General features: G+C 44.2%; 1 protein-coding gene across 4 annotated transcripts in view; it reads left to right on the plus strand.

Moving 5' to 3' along the window:
- The window catches only part of ampd2a (adenosine monophosphate deaminase 2a), a 50,193-nt gene that overhangs the window by 23,764 nt on the left and 3,864 nt on the right, over positions 1 to 22,565 (plus strand). For 3 of the 4 annotated variants that reach the window (XM_085775507.1, XM_085775505.1, XM_085775508.1), the window contains exons 2-14: positions 1,748 to 1,872; positions 2,598 to 2,728; positions 3,569 to 3,637; positions 4,523 to 4,634; positions 5,839 to 6,025; positions 7,620 to 7,761; positions 8,486 to 8,575; positions 9,018 to 9,147; positions 9,968 to 10,162; positions 10,752 to 10,883; positions 11,003 to 11,166; positions 12,614 to 12,740; positions 15,784 to 15,947. In XM_085775507.1, the coding sequence (XP_085631633.1) occupies positions 1,843 to 1,872; positions 2,598 to 2,728; positions 3,569 to 3,637; positions 4,523 to 4,634; positions 5,839 to 6,025; positions 7,620 to 7,761; positions 8,486 to 8,575; positions 9,018 to 9,147; positions 9,968 to 10,162; positions 10,752 to 10,883; positions 11,003 to 11,166; positions 12,614 to 12,740; positions 15,784 to 15,947 (1,673 nt within the window). In that variant the 5' untranslated portion in view covers positions 1,748 to 1,842. The remainder of the gene's footprint in view (positions 1 to 1,747; positions 1,873 to 2,597; positions 2,729 to 3,568; positions 3,638 to 4,522; positions 4,635 to 5,838; positions 6,026 to 7,619; positions 7,762 to 8,485; positions 8,576 to 9,017; positions 9,148 to 9,967; positions 10,163 to 10,751; positions 10,884 to 11,002; positions 11,167 to 12,613; positions 12,741 to 15,783; positions 15,948 to 22,565) is intronic. The other variant, XM_085775506.1, reaches the window with a different exon arrangement.

Here is a 22,565-nt window from a genome sequence, read left to right on the forward strand (position 1 = left end):
CAACACCGTGCTTCCTACAGCGCTGGAGAGGAACGGTTCAACACCGTGCTTCCTACAGCTGGAGAGGAACGGTTCAACACCGGTCTTCCTACAGCGCTGGAGAGGAACGGTTCAACACCGTGCTTCCTACAGCGGTGGAGAGGAACGGTTCAACACCGTGCTTCCTACAGCGCTGGAGAGGAACGGTTCAACACCGTGCTTCCTACAGCGCTGGAGAGGAACGGTTCAACACCGTGCTTCCTACAGCGGTGGAGAGGAATGGTTTCTACCAGGTGTCACCAACATTTCATTCCAGCTACTCATCTGTGTGATTTTCAATTCAATTCAATTCATTTATTAAGGACTGCACAACAAGTCGGCAGAATTTGCTTTCGGCACAGCATAGTAGTAGCAGCACATAGTACTGTGTGGCAACAGACATCAGTTATACATTTAACATACATGAGCAGACATCAACATTAGACCACAGACTATCCCTTTAACACAGACAGAGTTTGGAGATGAGTGGAGTTCAGTAGCCTGATGGCAGTGGGGGAAAAGCTGTTTTTGAAGCGGGTGGTTTTAGTTGAACTGGACCTAAAGCGTCTGCCAGAGGGCAACAGTTGAAACAGAGATGATCTTATGTGTCTTGTTATTGTGCGTTTATGGTAAAGTGAATCAAGTGATGGAAGAGGGGTGTGTGTTTGTGATTAGAGATGCTTTTTTTCTGATCCGTTGGAGTTTGCTGCGTGAGTGAGTGTCCAGACTGGTACCAGACTGAGATGTGAGCTGTGAGGATGCTGATAGGACGGCTGTGTACAACTGGAGGAGGAGGTTGCGTTTGACTTTGTATTTCTTGAGCTGCCTGAGGTGGACTAGTCTTTGGTTGGCCTTTATTATTATTACATGGCTTGTGTTATAGTCCCATTTGAGTGTGTTGCTGATATGAGTGCCCAGGAGCTTGTAGGAGTCAGTGATTGTGATGGGTTGTCCAGAGACGAGGAGGTGGTTTGTCTAAAATCTGTTATGAGTTCTTTGGTTTTGGAAGTGTTGAGTTGGAGGTTGTTGTCCTGGCACCAAGTTACAGCTTGGGCCACCTGCTCTCTGTAATGAGTTTCGTTGTAGTTGGTGATGAGTCCAGTTATGGTTGTGTCATCAGCATACTTGTAGATGGAGACTGTCCTGTGGTGAGATGTTATGATAGATGTGATTTACATAAATGTGAGAAGAATCTGTTTCAGTGCTGCCAGGTTCACTGCAAAAACTCAAAATCTTTCCAAGAATATTTGTCTTATTTCTTGTCAAAATGTCTCATTTCTAGTCAAAACTAATCTCTTTCACTTAAAATAAGACTCATCACCTAAAAATGAACTTGTTTTTAGATCATTTTCACTTGTTTCAAACTAATTTTCACTTGAAATAAGTAGAAAAATCTGCCAGTGAAAGCAAGTTTTTTGTGCTTGTAATAAGAAAGAAAAACTTGCTCCACTATCAGATTTTTTTTTAGGTGAAAATCTCCTTGAAAGAAGTAAAAAGTGTCTAAAAACAAGCTGCTTTTAATGTGATGAGTCTTATTTGAAGTAGAATGAGATTGTTTTGACTAGAAATAAGACAAATATTCTTGGTAAGAGTTTGAGTTTTTGCAGTGTGCTAAACTAAACGATGCTCCGGTTAGATTCTTTCATTCCACCGCGTGGCTTTTAGATCCAGCGAAGTAAATCTGAAGGAAACATTTGTGATTGAGAGTGTTTGTGTCTTCTCCTCCCAGACCTGTGTGGAGCGTCCGGGTCCAAACCGCTCCGACCGCAGCGATCCCTCCCCGGAACGCCCGTCTCTCTGACTCACATCGACCTGCGCACATCCATGGAGGAGAAGTACAAAGAGATCGCTGAGGTAGGAGCAGACACTCAGAAACACTAGACACAGCTGGTCTAGATAAACTTTATCACATATCTAGTAGTAGTAGTTTTTATTTGTCCCCGTGGGGAAATTAACTGTTACAAACCATCAGAAACCAGTTCACTGCAAAAACTCTACATCTCACCAAGAATATTTGTCTTATTTCTAGTCAAAACAAATCTCATTCTACTTAAAATAAGACTCATCACATTAAAAGCAGCTTGTTTTTAGACACTTTTTACTTCTTTCAAGCAGATTTTCACTTGAAATAAGTAGAAAAATCTGATAGTGGAGCAAGTTTTTCTTTCTTATTACAAGCACAAAAAACTTGCTTTCACTGGCAGATTTTTCTACTTATTTCAAGTGAAAATTAGTTTGAAACAAGTGAAAATGATCTAAAAACAAGTTAATTTTTAGGTGATGAGTCTTATTTTAAGTGGAAAGAGATTAGTTTTGACTAGAAATGAGACATGTTGACAAGAAATGAGACAAATATTCTTGGAAAGATGTAGAGTTTTTGCAGTGCACTGAACTGGTTTTCTTTGAACAGGCGACTTTGTGTTCGTCTCTGTGACTTTCCTTTGTCCACATGGAAATAAATACTGCTACTACTACTACTACTAATAATAATAATAATAATGTATGTTGTGTATGATGTGTAATGGTGGTGTGTGTGTAATGGTGGTGTGTGTGTAATGGTGGTGTGTGTGCGCCACCAGGAGCTGTTCAGTCGCAGCATGGCGGACAGCGAGATGCGCAGCGCTCCCTACGAGTTCCCTGAGGACAGTCCCATCGAGCAGCTGGAGGAGCGCCGGCACCGGCTGGAGAGGCAGATCAGCCAGGACATCAAGTAGGGACACACACACACACACACACACACACACGGGGGTCATCCCTATGTTCCCCACTTTGTATGGGACCGGGGAACACTTTTCCCCAAAAGGACCCTTTGGGGAACATGCAGTTTTTGGTCCCTTACCTGGAAGTGGAGTTGTGACTTTGCAGATTTTTGCCTGTTTCTTTTTTTTTTTTTGGCTTTTCATGCCTTTTATTATTAGATAGGACAGTTGAGAGTGTGACAGGAAATGGGAGGCAGAGAGATGGGAGGAATGACACGCGGGATAGGGCCGTCCGACACGGGACTCGAACCGGGGCCGCCTGCAGTGAGGACTATAGCCTCTACACATGGGGCGGTGCTCTACCAACTGAGCTAAACACCGCCCCAGATTTTTGCCTGTTTCTGAGTGTTGTGAGACTTTGAGTGAGAAGTGTAATTGTCCCATTGGCTGGGTTTAGGCCATGAAGAAAGGAGTTGGTTAAGACCAGGTGGAGGCTAGACAGGCCAGATAGAGAGAGAGAGTCCATCGACCAGCAACAGTGTTTTCAGAAAAAGGGTCCCATGTTCCCCAGTATGTATTGCGACTCCAAGTATACTGCTACTTTTTGGTTCGGAGGCGTCTGCAGCACTAAGCCAATCAGAGGAGCTCTGAGCTCCACCAACTCACTGACTGATTCTGGTGTTTTTCTCTTTGTGTGGACAAGCATATATATGTGTGTGTGTGTGTGTGTGTGTGTGTGTGTGTGTGTGTGCTGTTGCATATATCTGGTCTCTCTCCCTGTGCTTCATGTCTTTCCTCTGCCCCCCCCCCCCCCCCCACTCCGCTGCACCCCCCTCTGCTCTGCTCTGCAGGCTTGAGCCAGAGATCTTGGTGCGAGCCAAACAGGACTTCATGAAGATCGACAGCGCTCCAGACCTGGAGTGAGTCGCTCTGCCTCGTTGGTCTGTTTGTCTGTTTCTGTGTTGTTGTTGTTGTGTTCTTTAAATGTGTCTCTATTGTTGTTGTTGTGCTTCGTGGCTTCGTGGCTCAGAAACACACGGTGACGTCTCATTGGCTGTTCAGACTCAGAGTTTAGCTGCTGTCAGCAGTTTCCTCCAGAGCTTCTCAGCCCACTTCCTCCCCCTGCTGGTCAAGCTGCAGAACTATTCAACCCTCCAGAGTTTAGACTGAACCCTTAAAGGGATAGTTCAACATTTAGTCAAATTGGCCCATCACCATAATCCCTATAGTCATAGCAGTAGGATCGTTACCTTTAATTGTCGGTGCAAGCTGTTTTTAGAACGGTGGAGCAGAACCGTGAGCTGCTCAGAGCTACGCTATGGAGGCTCATTATGGGATTTCTTGGTTTCCCTCATCAAACTCATCAAATACGTTACCACACAGAGTTGTTTTAGAGGGAAATACAAAGACTGTTGATGAAAAACTGTCCCTGAAGGCAACACGCATCAGCTGTTTTACATGAATTTCCCTCTAAAACAACTCTGTGTGGTAACGTTGTGTTATTATCTCATAGCGTGGTGAATGTGCAGGTCACAACTTGTCCACCAGAGCGTTGTGGAGTTGTTGGATTGTGTATTTGATGAGTTTGATGAGGCAAACCAAGAAATCCCATAATGAGCCTCCGTAGCGTAGCTCTGAGCAGCTCAGAGTAACACAGCACTAACGTTCTGCCTCTAACCTCCAACCTGAGAGAAGCAGCAGGATGCGAGCTGAAAGAGTCGCTGCTGATCGATCAATCAATCAATCTAAACTTTATTATATTAGTAGTGAACAGAGCCTCATGTTGTCCGTGTGTCTGTGTGAAGGCTGATGAAGGAGCAGAGCGTGGACACGGTGGACATGGGCTTCAAGGGGAGGCAGATGCCCATGGAGCGGGAATACCAGCGGGTCTCCATCTCTGGAGAGGAGAAGTGTGGGGTGAGTGGAACGGCCCTGAAGAGGGAAACAGACACGGTGTTGAACCATAGACATATACACATGTATATATGTATATATGTCTGTGTGGTGAACCATAGACATACTGTATATACATGTATACATGTCTATGGTTCAACACATAGACATATATACATGTGTATATGTATATATGTCTATGTGTTGAACCATAGACATATACACATGTATACATGTCTGTGTGGTGAACCATAGACATACTGTATATACATGTATATATGTCTATGGTTCAACACATAGACATATATACATGTATACATGTCTATATGTCTATGTGTTGAACCCTCTGCTAGCTTGATTACAAGTGAAGCATGGAGCAGCGAGAGCGCCCCCTTCAGGCCTGTAGGCAGAACTAATCCATCATGGAAAACACATCCAAAGTGCACTCTAATGACATGTTTTTATCACCTCAAATGAATTGTAATGGTTTTTAACTCTTGAACACATCTTTTTAACACCTCAAACACTTGTAATGACTTTTTTAACTCTTTTTAATCTTATTTCATCATCATTACCAGAACATTTACAAAACTTGTTCAAACTGGAGGAAGAGGATAAAACAGACTGAAGCTTGATTTCAAACCTACATTTGCAAGGTTAAGCTTAAAACAAATGTGTATTTCTGTTGCAGGTGTAAAACTATGGCATTCACAAAGCAAGGAACTGAAAAGTTGTACAAGTATAACTCAGTTCAAGAAAATGTTTAAAAAAGAAAAGATAAGTGTCTACAAAAAAGAAAAAGGAGAAAGAGAAAAAGATAGACGAGCGGTGTTTTGTTTGTTTTCTTGTCACTACTATGTTTTATCATCTTTAATATTTTGAAATAGAGTATAATATTGGTGTTGATACTAAGCCAATGTAATTATAACAACAGAGAGGAGCAGCTACTATAAGTTTTCTTCATCCTGCTCCTCTTCATTCATGGTGACAATGTGCAGCTACATTATGTGAATATGTGCAACCATGTGAAGTATGTGAACCATGAATGGAATAAATCAAAATGAAATGAAATGAAACTTTCACTAACATATTTATTAGTATTTATTCTATTTATTCTGTATTTTAATCACACAATCACCCACACATGAATTCACACGATCACATGTCTGTCCTCGTCTGTCCCATGGATGTATTATATTATGGTCTGTCCATGTCCTGGTGTGTGTAGGTTCCCTTCACGGACCTGGTGGACGCGGCTCAGTGTGTGGTGAAGGCCTTGTTCATCAGGGAGAAGTACATCCACCGCTCCATGCAGAGCTTCTGTAAGACCACCATGCACGCGCTGCAGGACCTCGGCACCAAGCTGCAGGACGTCGGCGTCTTCCCAGACATCCCAGAGACGCCCGTGGACGCCGGTACGTTGGCCGAGCACACATTCACTCAGCTACAACTCATCACTCAGCTGTTCAACACACACATTCACTCAGCTACAACTCATCACTCAGCTGTTCATCACAACGTAGAGAAACGTCCAGACCACTAGAGCTGCAGCCTGCAGACGGTTAGATCATCTGTCTCTACGTCACACAGAGGGATGGGAGCGTTGGCTGCAACAAACACCACTTTCTTCTCAACTCTTTATTTAGAGATAATTCTCCTTTTAGTACAGAGACTGAAAAGGGAAAACAAAAGATAAATAAAAAACACTAAGCAATTACACAACACCTCATAAACAGAGTCATCTGCTCGAGGACATGCAGTTGTTTTACAACATTAAGTATCTGTAGTGGGGGTGTTTTTCTGGACTCGCCACACTCTATGCTCCCAAAGTATTAAATCATGTATTGGAGGTCAGGACGACATAATAAAACTGAGACAACGACAACGTTTGGAGCGTTTAGCTCTTCGTCAGGTCAGTTAGGGCCGTTGCTTTCAGGTGTTCTTTAAGTAGTTTCACAGGATAAGTAAGCAACACTGGTGACGAAAGAGAAATCCACAGTAAAAACAAGATCTATAAATATCAATTGGCAAATATCAAAGACACAGGTCGACCATATGAGATGCAGAAAAAATATACAACAATGAAGACGGCAAGAATAACTCATTTTATCAGAGAAACACACACGTTTTCTGTTTCCAAAAAAAATAAATAAAAAAAAGGAAAAAATGTATATATAAGGGGTTCCCTTTCCCTAAGAAATAAGGAAAATGGTATAAAATATACATTAGAGCATTTTTCTGGGGCCATCATTTTGTGACGGCCTTCTTACTTACAGACAGCCAGACACTAAGAAGATAAATCTCAGGTTTACTCAGTCCATCCGGCTTGTTTCCAAGATGGAGAGTTGTGAATGATACGTTGATACTGAAACACAGAACCTTTGAAATGATTTTTGCCACTTCCCTCCAGAAAATCTGGATGGGGGGGGGCAAGACCAAAAAGCATTGTCCTGATCAGTCAAGACCTCTCCACATGGTCTCCACATGGTCTCCACATGGTCTCCACATGGTCTCCACATGGTCTCCACATGGTCTCTACAGCCAGTCAGAACCAGGCTGTCTGGACCTCTGCTGGGGGGTTATAAAAAACAAACAGAGTTTCTTCAACATGTTCGATTCCCTCTCCCATCCATGTTTCACACAGTCTGTAGTCGTGTCCTTACTCCACCAGCTGGTGTCGTGGTGTAACTTCCTTCTCCTTTGTTACTCTCTGAGTTGTATACATCCATAAATATATGAATAACTGCTCTTTACAACCTTTCAGCTTTTTACAAAACTAATCACGACACATTTGACTGAATTCACACCATCAGTTCTAAAGTGCAAGAGAAATAAAAATGTTCCTTCAGACTGAAATCTGATCAATGTAACAACACGTGTGTAGTTTCACTCCCTCAACAGTTGTTGTTAAATGTTGTATTGACTCAAACGGAGAAGCCTCGGCTCCTTCTGTGTCTCCTCATGTGGTAAAGTGAATTAACGTCCACGCCGTCCCGTCCTGTCTTCCAGACGCCCCGGTCCACCCGCCGGTCTCAGAGACTCATCCCTATGACAACCAGGACCCCAGGAGCATGCCCCCAGACACCGGCTACGGCTGCAAGATGGTGGACGGAGTCGTCCACGTCTACACCAAGAGGACCAACATGGACAAGTAGGAGTCTCTCTGTCTCTCTGCAGGACGGAACACAACACCTCACCAATCAGACCCAACCACATTACTAAACAGCTGAAACAACACTACATCACTTATTGGCAAACACAAACAAAAACACAGAGCAGAACACAGTGCTATCTGGCCCTAAACCAACAGTTACTACACCACAGCAGATTATTTGAGCACGGTGACTGATCAGCAACTAGAACGAACCCTGACAAAGTCCAGACTGAGTGAATACAGCCTCGGCTCCCTGCAGAGCCGAGGCTGTGCTGTCACTGCAGCCTTCACCAACCAGAAACACAACTACACTTCCTCACCACATGTGAAAAATATATAAATATTAGAGAAACATATTTCCTAAAATTTGAATCTATAACAAAAGGTTTTTTAAAATGATCAGATGAAGAAAAACTTCCCATCCTGCTGGGGGAAGAACCAAAGACTAATAAACTAGCAGCAGTCTATGTCTCTGCCTGTCATGTTTTGTTTATTGTACTTACAATGATTATATGTCTTTCTTCAGTAATGACAACACTATACTGTAAATGTTGTTTTCCTTCATTGTCATGATTATTATTATTTTTCTTTAATTCCAAACGCTTGCTTTGGCATACAATGTATGTCATGCCAATAAAGCCAGTTGAATTGAATTGAATTGACTCGTCCGTCCTCGTCCGTCTGCAGCTCATTGTTCTTCTGTCTCTGTCTCTGTGTCTAGGAGCTCGGAGCTGGACCTGCCCTACCCCGACCTGAAGGAATACATCGCCGACATGAACGTCATGATGGCGCTCATCATCAACGGCCCAGTGTGAGTGTTGCTGCACTGCAAAAACCCAGAGTCTTTCCAAGATTATTTGTCTTATTTTTTGTCAAAATGTCTCATTTCTAGTCAAAACTAATCTCTTTCCACTTAAAATACGACTCATCACATTAAAAATTAACTTGTTTTTAGATCATTTTCACTTGTTTCAAACTCATTTTCACTTGAAATAAGTAGAAAAATCTGCCAGTGAAAGCTTTTTGTGTTTGTAGTAAGGAAGAAAAACTTGCTCCACTATCAGATTTTTCTACTTATTTCAAGTGAAAATCTGCTTGAAAGAAGTAAAAAGTGTCTAAAAACAAGCTGCTTTTTAATGTGATGAGTCTTATTTTAAGTAGAATGAGATTTGTTTTGACTAGAAATAAGACAAATATTCTTGGTAAGATATTGAGTTTCTGGTTCCTCTGGTTCCTCTGGTTCTTCCTGACAGGAAGTCGTTCTGCTACCGGCGGCTCCAGTACCTGAGCTCTAAGTTCCAGATGCACATCCTCCTCAACGAGATGAAGGAGCTGGCGGCGCAGAAGAAGGTTCCTCACCGAGACTTCTACAACATCCGCAAGGTGCTGCTAGTGACCTCTGACCTCTGACCTCTGACCTCTGACCTTTGACCTCTGACCTACACCTAAACACAAATTATATTGTTTTATTGCAAAAAAAAGGCTGTGAGAATCATCAAACCTTTCCGTGAGCCGACCAACCCACTGGTTAGTCGCCTGAACATTTTGAAATTCAGGGACTGTAATCAACTAGATTACATTACAATACAAACCATGTACAAAGCAAAAAATTAACTTCTTCTGACCTCCAGATATCCAGAATCTGTTTAAAATGAAGGATTCCAGTTAGAACCTGAGAAGACCACTATCATTGGAGAAACCAAAGACTCGAACTACTGTAAAAAATCACTGTCTTTCTGTTAGAGGGGTTAACATCTGGAATAATTGTCCTGAAAATATTAAATTCTGCTGTACTCTAGTCGGCTTTAAAAGACTTTATAAGAACAACATAATTTCTTGTTACAGTATGGAAAATTAAGTTCAATGATTTTGTACTAGTTTGGGTTATGCGCTGTGTACTATTCTTTATTTTGTTGTGATCAGAAATCTAAGTGTACTGAGTAGTTTCAAATGTCTGTGATCTGATGCTTTTGTATTAATGCGTATCATTTTTTAAGGTAAAAGGGGTCGGGGTATATACGCTTTGGCTTCAACCTACACCCTTTTCTGTATAAGCTTGATATATAGGCTACCGAAATAAATAAATTCATTCATTCATCCTTCACCTCTGACCCTACCACCGCTACAAAACCTCTGTATTAATCACCATGTGACCATGTGAATGAAACCCTGCTCCACCGTCTCGTTGCCGTGTCGTCTCTAGGTGGACACACACATCCACGCCTCGTCCTGCATGAACCAGAAGCACCTGCTGCGCTTCATCAAGAGAGCCATGAAGAAGTACCCGGAGGAGATCGTGCACATCGAGCGCGGCCGCGGCCAGACGCTGAAGGACGTGTTCGAGAACATGAACCTCACGGCCTTCGACCTGAGCGTCGACACTCTGGACATGCACGCGGTCAGAAACCAAGCTGCAGAAAAATCTAGTTTTAGTTTATGCAGTTTTGTTCATTACAAGAGATACTGATGAATAGCCTACATGTGTTAGAGGTTTTAAATGCACTGTAAAAACTCTACATCTTACCAAGACTATTTGTCTCATTTCTAGTCAAGACAAATCTCATTCTACTTAAAATAAGACTCATCACATAAAAAGCAGCTTGTTTTTAGACACTTTTTACTTCTTTCAAGCAGATTTTCACTTGAAATAAGTAGAAAAATCTGATAGTGGAGCAAGTTTTTCTTTCTTATAACAAGCACAAAAAACTTGCTTTCACTTTCATTTTTAGGTGATGAGTCTTATTTTAAGTGGAAAGAGATTAGTTTTGACTAGAAATGAGACATTTTGACAAGAGATGTAGAGTTTTTGCAGTGTGAGATGAACCGGCTGTCTATCTCATGGAGTTTTTCCTCAGTCGATGTGAGGGTCTAAGGACAGAGGATGTTGTTACGATGCCATGTAAAGCCCTTTGAGACAAACTGTTTGTAAAAACGGGCTATACAAATAAAATTGCCTTGCCTTGCCTTGCCTATCTCCGTCTCTTCAGGACCGTAACACCTTCCACAGGTTTGACAAGTTCAACGCCAAGTACAACCCCATCGGAGAATCCATCCTCAGAGAGATCTTCATCAAGACCGACAACCACGTGGAGGGAAAATACTTTGCTCACATCATCAAGGTGAGACAACGCTCACTCATCTGTAGTCTTTAACGGATCGTCAGCGTGTCCTTTAGTCTCTGACGCGTCCAGACAGACGGATGGGTCAGCGTGTCCTTTGTCTCTCTGACTCTGAGCAGGAGGTGATGTTCGACCTGGAGGAGAGTAAGTACCAGAACTCTGAGCTGCGTCTGTCCATCTACGGACGCTCCCGGGACGAGTGGGACAAGCTGGCCCAGTGGGCCGTCAAACACCGCGTCTACTCCGACAACGTGCGCTGGCTCATCCAGGTGCCACGCCTCTAGTAAGTGGGTTAGGGGCATTTATATAATATAATATTTATATATATATATAATATATTCATCTATTGTCTCCCTTCCCATTAACCAGTCTGCCATCCAGTCCTCCCATTAAGCTGGTCTGCTCTCCCTGCCTCTCCTCCCACCAGAAGCTTCCTCCATCAGCTCTCCTTAACATTTCCATGTTTCCCACATTGTCATAAACTATAAACAGTTTTCTTGTCTGTAACAACATCTCTGTCCTGTCTGTCCGTCCTGGGTGATGATCCCTCCTCTGTTGCTCACCCTGAGCTTTCTCCTGGTTTTCCCTGTTAAAAGGGTTTTCCATGGAGTTTTTCCTCAGTGGATGTGAGGGTCTAAGGGCAGAGGATGTGCCCATTTCTTGCACTCAGTGCACTGAATTGTATGAAATTATGTTTAATCACATTTAATATATGTATACTGCATTTTGGGGTTGGTTTGTGTGTGCCAACCAACCCCGACATGAGTGTGCCAACCAACCCCGACCAAAACGAACCCACTTTTGTGAATATATGATGTTGCCCAGGTAACATCACTCATCAAAGACTTTCAAGTTTCATATCAAATTGAAGCTGACTCTTATCTCTACAAACTGGAAGTAACACATTTCCAATATCTTTATCCAAAGCAATTTTATATCACTTTAAGTGCGGGGGGCAATTTTTTACTTTTGGTACTAAAAAACTGATATTTTGCCCTCAGCAAAAAAGTGAGTGAGTTTCAGATGTTTTAACAAACTAGACAAGTGCAGCTCAAACAGATGATCATTTTGATGTCACATTTGTGAGTCTGTGACCAACAGGAGGCCAGAAAACAGGGGTGTGCCAACCAACCCCTGTAGCCAACCAACCCCGGTCTCCCCTACTAGTTGACAACATCTGGATATGACATCATCATCATCACCTTTACTGGGACTTGAACCCACAACCTCCTCCTCCCCAACTCCTGCTAACATTTCCATATTTCGCACATTCTGTGACAAACTGTAAACTGTTTTCTTGTCTGTAACAACATCTCTGTCCCGTCTGTCCGTCCTGGGTGAGGGATCCCTCCTCTGTTGCTCACCCTGAGCTTTCTCCTGGTTTTCCCTGTTAAAAGGGTTTTCCATGGAGTTTTTCCTCAGTGGATGTGAGGGTCTAAGGGCAGAGGATGTTGTTATGATGGGATGTAAAGCCCTTTGAGACAAACTGGTGGTAAAAACGGGCTATACTAATGTAAAATGGCCTTGCCTTGCCATTACTTTTAGACATCAAGGTACCATGTCAAGAAGCAGAAATGAGCTGAATATGTCCCCTTTAATGCAGAACAACCAGTCTGTGAACTAGAATGAGCTCTAACGTGTCTCTGTAACGTGTCTCTGTAACGTGTCCCTGTAACGTGTCCCTGTAATGTGTCCCTGTAACGTGTCCCTAACCCCGTCTTTGTCTCCAGTGACGTGTACCACACCAAGAAGCAGCTGGCCAACTTCCAGGAGATGCTGGAGAACATCTTCCTGCCGCTGTTCGAGGTCTCGGTGGATCCAGGGAGTCACCCCGAGCTGCACCTCTTCCTGCAGCACGTGAGTTACACACACAGACACACACACACACACACACACTCACACACATACACACACACCCCAAGCTGCACCTCTTCCTGCAGCACGTGAGTCATGGGCTGTGTCTGAAATCCCCCCTACTCACTATATAGTGACCAGGCCATTTTGTAGTGGTGTCTGAATGTTTAGTGATTGTTAATGTTCACTATATAGTGACTGAATCTATCCCATAATTCACCGCCAAATGTAGTGAACATCCGATGGAGCAAGATATCCCATCATGCATTGCAGTCACGGATCGCCGTTACCACAGCGACCCAGAGCGACCGGTGTAGCTACCAAATAAATGAAGTAGTGACCGGTGTAGCTACCAAATAAATGCAGTAGTGACCGGTGTAGCTACCAAATAAATGAAGTAGTGACCGGTGTAGCTACCAAATAAATGAAGTAGTGACCGGTGTAGCTACCAAATAAATGCAGTAGTGACCGGTGTAGCTACCAAATAAATGAAGTAGTGACCGGTGTAGCTACCAAATAAATGAAGTAGTGACCGGTGTAGCTACCAAATAAATGAAGTAGTGACCGGTGTAGCTACCAAATAAATGAAGTAGTGACCGGTGTAGCTACCAAATAAATGCAGTAGTGACCGGTGTAGCTACCAAATAAATGAAGTAGTGACCGGTGTAGCTACCAAATAAATGAAGTAGTGACCGGTGTAGCTACCAAATAAATGAAGTAGTGACCGGTGTAGCTACCAAATAAATGCAGTAGTGACCGGTGTAGCTACCAAATAAATGAAGTAGTGACCGGTGTAGCTACCAAATAAATGAAGTAGTGACCGGTGTAGCTACCAAATAAATGAAGTAGTGACCGGTGTAGCTACCAAATAAATGAAGTAGTGACCGGTGTAGCTACCAAATAAATGAAGTAGTGACCGGTGTAGCTACCAAATAAATGCAGTAGTGACCGGTGTAGCTACCAAATAAATGAAGTAGTGACCGGTGTAGCTACCAAATAAATGAAGTAGTGACCGGTGTAGCTACCAAATAAATGAAGTAGTGACCGGTGTAGCTACCAAATAAATGAAGTAGTGACCGGTGTAGCTACCAAATAAATGCAGTAGTGACCGGTGTAGCTACCAAATAAATGCAGTAGTGACCGGTGTAGCTACCAAATAAATGAAGTAGTGACCGGTGTAGCTACCAAATAAATGCAGTAGTGACCGGTGTAGCTACCAAATAAATGAAGTAGTGACCGGTGTAGCTACCAAATAAATGAAGTAGTGACCGGTGTAGCTACCAAATAAATGCAGTAGTGACCGGTGTAGCTACCAAATAAATGAAGTAGTGACCGGTGTAGCTACCAAATAAATGAAGTAGTGACCGGTGTAGCTACCAAATAAATGAAGTAGTGACCGGTGTAGCTACCAAATAAATGAAGTAGTGACCGGTGTAGCTACCAAATAAATGAAGTAGTGACCGGTGTAGCTACCAAATAAATGCAGTAGTGACCGGTGTAGCTACCAAATAAATGCAGTAGTGACCGGTGTAGCTACCAAATAAATGAAGTAGTGACCGGTGTAGCTACCAAATAAATGAAGTAGTGACCGGTGTAGCTACCAAATAAATGCAGTAGTGACCGGTGTAGCTACCAAATAAATGCAGTAGTGACCGGTGTAGCTACCAAATAAATGCAGTAGTGACCGGTGTAGCTACTAAATAAATGCAGTAGTGACCGGTGTAGCTACCAAATAAATGCAGTAGTGACCGGTGTAGCTACCAAATAAATGCAGTAGTGACCGGTGTAGCTACCTAATAAATGCAGTAGTGACCGGTGTAGCTACCAAATAAATGAAGTAGTGACCGGTGTAGTTACCGTAGCTACCAAATAAATGCAGTAGTGCAGCAGCCTCAATAAATAGAGAGCCTAAGCGGAAGCAGGAAGTAACGGTCACCATGGGACCTCAACTCTGAAAAACTCGCCATTCAAATGAACGGGACTGAAAATGTTATTTCGTGGTCCGTTTGAATTGCGCCATGAGAAAAAAATATGTCTTCTACCTGTTTAAAACATCACGTTTCATCCCGAGAAATCAGCAGTTTGTTGTAAAGCTATTGTAGAATAAAATTCAGAAGAATCTGTAAGCAGAAAGACTACAAGTCGCGTAGGTGACGTCACACACCAAATGCCGCCCTTTCCCGTGTCAGTTGGTGACATATTTTCTGTGGGACACAGATCTGTAGTCCGTAGAGCGGTCTTTACACAAAATACATTCTTCTGTTGCCGTTTTATGATAAACGGCTGATTTCTCGGCATGAAACGTGATGTTTTAAACAGGTAGAGGACATATTTTTTTCTCATGGCGCAATTCAATCGGATCACGAAATAAAATTTTCAGTCTCATTCATTTGATTGGCGAGTTTTTCAGAGTTGAGGTCCCATGGCGCCGTTACTTGCTTCCGCTTAGGCTCTCTATGTGTCCAGCTGCCAGAGTTGTCCGGTCGCAGCTTCCACAGACTCCCACAACAAACGTCGGAGCAAATTTCCTTTACACTTAGTTGTGACACTGGCTGTGTGTGTTTTGAACGTTGTTTCAAACTATGTGGGTTTGATTGAACATCTTTGATGTCGCTCAACCCTGAAATTATCGCTCGCGTTGTCTCTATCTGGACGACATTTGGCGGCGGTGTCCCGCCCCTAAACACTTCTTATTGGTTGATAAGTCCACACTGCTTCCTGTTGACGAGCTAGTTATCAGAGAGAGGAGAATATGAGAGGAAAAAACACTCCAAGATGTGAGAAACGGCAACCAGGAAATGCCAGGAATCTCAGAATAGCGCCGCAAGTTTGTGTAGCTACGTCCATCGATTATTTGATTGGTTTGGATTCTAAACCAATAGAATAGACTCGCCACAAAATCGTCACGCTGCATACCAGGACACCTTCGCGCGAGTTTTCTTTGCCGCTTCGCTCGCTGTATGTCAGGACGGTCGCTCACACACAGACGCACGCCTTCAGAGCACCAGACTGACTGACGGTGTGTGTGTGTGTGTGTGTGTGTTAGGTGGTGGGCTTCGACAGCGTGGACGACGAGTCCAAACCGGAGCAGCACATCTTCAACCTGGACAGTCCTCTGCCGGCCGACTGGAACGAGGAGGAAAACCCTCCGTATTCCTACTACCTCTACTACACATACGCCAACATGAGCACTCTCAACACACTGCGCCGGTAACACACACACGCACACACACACTGCAAAAGCTCAAAATCTTTCCAAGAATATTTGTCTTATTTCTAGTCAAAACAAATATCATTATAGACTTAAAATAAGACTCATCACATAAAAAAGCAGCTTGTTTTTAGACACTGTGTTGTCCTTTAAGACATTTAGACTTTTATTCTGAAGAGTGAGCTTTTATTTTGATAGGGTTTGTTGAGTGCTTCCCTTGCTAACCGCTAACTGCCGCATGGAAGCAGGCTGATCTGTTGGCATGTTTTTCTTTATATCCACATCTCCTGCGTTGGGAACGCCATAGAGGCAATGTTGTAAGTAATTTCATGGTAGATAATGAATAAATAATAATAAATATAATAAGTTAATGTTGAAATACATATTTACAAAGATAATATTCTGTTGTAATTAAAAACAATAATTAAAATGGGTATGTACATTGAGTTAGGCTTGTGAATAAGCTCACGTCGTGAATCTAACGGTTTTTTGTATCGTTTATTACAGTTTTCACTCTGTCTGTGTGAGATGGTAAAGAGCCACAGTAAAAGAGGACAAAAAACAGCTTGCTACGACTCCTCATCATTTCTCGCAAACACGAGTTTATCTGGTTGTATAGCTCCAGTTGCTACACTGGAGTGAGGACAACACAGTGAAAAAACAGAGAACACTGGCTCTATACAACGTGGGAAGATGGATGCAAAGCAAAGCGACAAGATGTCAGTGGTGAGTAGGAAAAGTTCACGGTCATCAGCATCGTCGACTAGCTCGTTGACACGAGCACGTGCTAAAGCGGAAGCAGCTAAAGCACGCCTTGCATTCGCAGACCAAGAAGCTCAAGCTAAAATAGAGAGAGCTACTAAGGAAGCTGAATATCAGAAGGAGATCGCAGCTAAAGAATCTGAAGCAAAGCTGGAAAAGGCAAAAAGAGATGCTGAGTTAGAAAAGCTCGCTATGAAAAAAGAGGCAGCGGCTGCTGCAGCTGAAGCGGCCGTGTGGGAAGCGGCTGACGCAATGGAACATTGTGCTGTAGTAGATGAGGCAGGACCATCTGAGGAAGACAAAATGGAGCGAACTAGGAACTATGTCGAGTCCCAAACGTCCGCCCAAGCCCGAGAGCAATACGTTGTGCATGTTAGCCCCACAATATTTCGGGCCCCTATTTTTCCTAGTGAGTCAGGACACGCTCATGTCACTAGCTACCCTGCATTAGCCAATGAGGGCTATAGTGATTTGTATGCGCCACCAGCTATCAAAGAGGAAAACAAGGCTCCATACGGAGAATATGACCAACGGAGGAATGCAAAACCACGTCACTCAGACTTGAATGAGTCAGCACGGCCCTTCCATCCACAATTTAGGCCATCACCTAGCCCCAATACACCTGCAACGGAAAACCTGGCACAATACTTAGCTCGGCGTGATTTGCTAAGTTCAAGTTTATATCAATTCGATGACAAGCCTGAAAACTATCGTGCTTGGAAGTCATCATTCAACAATGCCACTCAAGGGTTAGAACTCTCAGCTACTGAGGAATTGGACTTGATGACCAAATGGCTCGGTAGAGAATCCACCGACCATGTCAAACGTCTACGGTCAGCACATATAACAGACCCAGCCAAAGCCCTCAACAAGGCTTGGGAACGGCTCCAGGTATGTTATGCAGCACCTGAAGTGATCGAAAGGTCTCTTTTCAAACGACTTGATAATTTCCCAAGAGTTTCAGGAAAAGAACACATGAAGCTTCAGGAACTAGCAGATTTGCTAATGGAACTACAGTGTGCCAAGGAGGATGGCTACCTCTCAGCTTTGACTTACCTGGACACTGCACGTGGAATTGAACCCATAGTAGCAAAACTTCCTTATGGGCTTCAAGAAAGATGGATGTCGGAGGGTTCAAGGTTCAAGGAAGAAAATTATGGACAATTTCCACCATTTGAATTCTTTGCTAGGTTTGTACGCTACGAAGCACAGAAAAGGAATGACCCGAGCTTTGCTCTGTTAAGTGCTACTAACTCACCTGTTAAGCATGAGAAATTCTCCTTTAAAGGGACAAGGAACCCCATCACAGTTCATAAGACAGATGTTGTCTCAGCAGGCTTGAACACAAGCAGTCGTGAGAAAAGCATCAGTGACCCAAACAGAAGCTGTCCAATTCATGGCAAACCACACCCCCTCAAGCGGTGCAGAGCTTTCAGAGCCAAGAATCTGGAGGATAGAAAGACTTTCCTCAAAGAAAGAGGAATTTGTTTCAAATGTTGCAGCTCAACCACTCATTTGACCAAGGACTGCCAAATCGCCATCAAATGTATGGAGTGTGATAGCACCAAACACGACTCTGCTATGCATCCAGGCCCTGCACCTCAAGGTGAGGCTCCCTCAACTCCACCACACAATGGCGGGGAGGGAGAAGAAAGTGACAACAGCAAAGACGTTGTCAACTCCAGCTGCACCGAAATATGTGGCACAGGACAAGTTGGCCGCTCATGTTCTAAGATTTGCCTCGCGAAAGTGTATCACAAAGGTCAACCAGACAAAGCTATCAAGGCCTACGTCATCCTGGATGACCAAAGTAACCGATCCCTGGCAAAGTCTAGTTTTTTCAAGCTGTTCAACATCAAGGGCGAACCTTGCTCTTACTATCTAAGAACATGTTCTGGTACAATAGAAACATCTGGCCAGAAGGCTGAGGACTTTGTGATTGAGTCGCTCAATGGGAAGGTCACAATCCCTCTCCCACCACTCATCGAGTGCAATGATATACTGGACAATCGGTCCGAAATTCCAACGCCTCATGTAGCTCTACATTTCCCACATCTGGTGAAAGTAGCACAGCACCTCCCAGAGGTTGACCCTACTGCTGAGATCCTACTGCTACTTGGCAGGGACATAATCAGAGTGCACAAGGTACGAGAACAAGTTAACGGCCCTCACCACGCTCCTTTCGCTCAACGCCTAGACCTAGGTTGGGTGCTGGTTGGAGAAGTCTGCTTGGGGAATGCACACAAGCCAACTGTCAATTCTTTCAAAACGACTGTGCTAGACAATGGCCGGCCCTCATTCCTTCAACCCTGCACAAACTTCTTACATATCAAAGAAAGAATTCTCCAACCTAGAGACAGGATCCAAGAGTCAAGCAAAGCACCGGAGGAGACGCTAGGAAGAACAGTGTTTAATCACACTGAACATGACAACAAGGTGGCATCTTCAATTGAAGATGAGATCTTTTTGGAACTAATGGACAAAAAGGTCTACATAAACGAGGCGAATAGTTGGGTAGCTCCGCTCCCATTCAGGCAACCAAGACCTCGCTTGCCCAACAACCGAGAACAAGCGATCAAACGCTTTGCATCACTCCAACGAACGCTAACCAGGAAGCCAGAGATGCAACAGCAGTATGTGGCCTTCATGGGAAAAATATTTGAGTACGACCATGCTGAGGTAGCACCACCATTGAGAGAAGATGAAGAATGTTGGTACCTGCCAACATTTGGCGTGTTTCACCCACAAAAACCGGGCCAAATCAGAGTGGTGTTTGACTCGAGTGCCCAACACTCAGGCATTTCTCTCAACGATGTGCTCCTCACAGGCCCGGACCTGAACAACTCGCTTTTAGGAGTTTTGATGCGGTTCCGGAAGGAAAGGGTTGCTGTCCTGGCTGATATACAGCAAATGTTTCACTGTTTCCTGGTGCAAGAAAACCACAGGAACTACCTGAGATTCTTGTGGTACAAGGACAATGATGTCACAAAAGAAATCATAGACTACCGAATGAAGGTGCATGTTTTCGGCAACAGCCCCTCCCCTGCCGTAGCTATCTATGGGCTTAGAAGAGCTATCAGAGAGGGTGCTCGAGAACATGGCACCGACACAGTCAACTTTGTAGAGCGTCACTTTTATGTTGATGACGGACTTTGTTCTGTATCAACCGAGACCGAAGCCATTGACTTGCTACGGCGAACTCAATCTTCGCTTGCTGAGTCGAACCTTCGGCTTCACAAGTTCGCTTCGAACAGTCAAGTGGTCTTGGACGCCTTTTCACCTGAGGACCGGGCAGCAACCATCAAAGACATAGACCTCAGTGGAGAAGCTACGCCAACCCAACGCAGCCTGGGCCTCATCTGGGAGATATCAAGTGACACGTTCACCTACTCCGTGTCGACCGACACTAAGCCCTTTACTCGCCGTGGAGTCCTTTCCACAGTGAATAGCGTTTTTGACCCCTTGGGATTTCTGGCCCCGATCACAATCCAAGGAAGAGCTCTCCTCAGAGAACTGACAGTTGAGCTGTCTGATTGGGACACACCCTTACCTGAAGATAAATTCAGTAAGTGGCAAGCCTGGTGAGATTCTCTCCAGGACCTGAAACACCTTCATGTACCAAGACCTTACACAGCAACTTCTCTGGCCAAGGCAGCTCGAACAGAGCTCTGCGTGTTCTCTGACGCATCTACCAAAGCCATTGGTGCTGTTGCGTACTTGAAGGTTGTACAGGAAGACGGACAAGCTCACATTGGGTTTGTTATGGGTAAATCGAAACTGGCACCCCAGTCTGAACCAACCATTCCAAGACTCGAGCTATGCGCTGCAGTCTTGGCTGTGGAAATGGCAGAACTAATTCATGATGAGTTGGACTTGAGGCTGAACTCCACCCAGTTCTATACCGACAGCAAAGTGGTCCTCGGTTACATCTATAACGAATCCAAACGCTTCTACGTCTATGTCCATAATAGAGTTCAGCGTATTCGTCAGACCACAAGATCGGACCAATGGCACTACGTGCCTACGGAGGATAATCCTGCTGACCACGCATCAAGGTCGGTGCCTGCTTCACACCTGGCACAAACAACGTGGTTTAAGGACCCGCCTTTCTGCTCAAACCGTCCAATGACACAGAATCATTGAGCTCATTCGATTTAGTCGAACCGGAGCTAGACGTCGAAATCCGTCCACAGGTGAGGAGCTACGCCACGCAACTTAGAGAGGGAGGCCTTTGCACAGAAGGTTTTCAAAGGTTCTCTAGCTTCCATACTCTTGTCCGAGCTGTAGCTCTTCTAATTCATATTGCAAGGTCTTACAAGTCCTCCAGCAGTGTGGACAAGTGCAAGGGATGGCATAAGTGCGATTTGCCTCGCACTCCAGATGAACTATCCCAAGCAAAGGGAGTTATCATCAGAGCTGTTCAGAAGAGAGCATTCACAAAGGAGTTTGAAGCATTGGAGACAAACAAGCCAGCTCCTCCAAACAGCAGCCTTGATCGTCTCAGTCCAATCCTGCAGAACAATCTCATCTGCGTCGGAGGCCGGCTGAAAAATGCTAACCTGGACATTGGAGAAAAGAACCCAATAATTCTCCCAAAAGACAGCCATGTTTCTTTGTTGCTTGTCAGACATTATCATGCTCAAGTCAAACATCAAGGCCGTCACCTGACAGAAGGCGCTGTCAGAGCAGCAGGACTATGGCTCCTGGGAAGGAAAAGGCTCGTCAACTCAGTCCTACACAAATGTGTAATCTGTCGTAGACTTAGAGGAAAACAGCAGGAACAACGCATGGCAGACTTGCCGCCAGAGCGCCTTGCAACTTGCCCTCCTTTCACATACGTGGGGTTGGACGTCTTCGGACCTTGGTCTATCATCAGCAGACGTACAAGAGGAGGACAAGCTGAGAGCAAGCGTTGGGCCATATTGTTCTGCTGTATGAGCTCCAGAGCAGTGCACATCGAGGTCATCGACTCAATGGACACTTCGAGCTGCATCAATGCTATAAGGCGTTTCTTTGCAGTTAGAGGACCTGCCAAGCAACTAAGATCTGATTGCGGCACAAACTTCATAGGGGCTTGCAAGGAACTTGGGATGAGTAAAGACGGACCAGACACCACTGTGCAGAGGTTCCTAAGCCATCAAGGGTGCACCTGGGTTTTCAACCCCCCACATGCCTCGCACATGGGTGGCTCTTGGGAACGTTTGATTGGAGTGGCCCGAAGAATTTTGGACTCCATGCTGCTACAACAATACGAGCGCTTAACCCATGAGGTCTTGTGTACATTAATGGCAGAGGTGACATCAATCATAAACGCAAGGCCACTGATCCCAGTTTCAAATGACCCTGAGGATCCATTCATTCTGTCACCATCAATGCTCCTAACTCAGAAAGTTGGAGTCCCACCTCCACCAGGAGACTTTACAGATAAAGATCTCCTGACCAAACAGTGGAGACAAGTACAATGTCTCGCCAACAAGTTCTGGAATCGTTGGAGACAAGACTACTTGTTCACCTTGCAACATCGGAAAAAATGGACCAAATCCTGCAAAAACCTCCAAGAAGGCGACATTGTTCTTCTCAAGGACAATCAAGCTGCTCGCAACAACTGGCCAATGGCTGTGATCACAAAGACCTTTCCTGGAGGTGATGGAAGGGTCAGGAAAGTGGAATTGAAGACCACAGATCAAGGACATTCAAAGACTTTCTTTAGACCAGTTTCAGAAGTCATCTTACTTCTAGCTAAAGACTGAAGATCAGAAACCCGCTTAGTTCATAATTTAGCTGAGTAGTGACCTCACAGAGGTCAGGTGGGGAGTGTGTTGTCCTTTAAGACATTTAGACTTTTATTGCAATAA

Source organism: Trachurus japonicus, chromosome 5 (assembly GCF_045865225.1).
Source record: "Trachurus japonicus isolate A0001 chromosome 5, Traja_1.0".
NCBI lineage: Eukaryota > Metazoa > Chordata > Actinopteri > Carangiformes > Carangidae > Trachurus > Trachurus japonicus.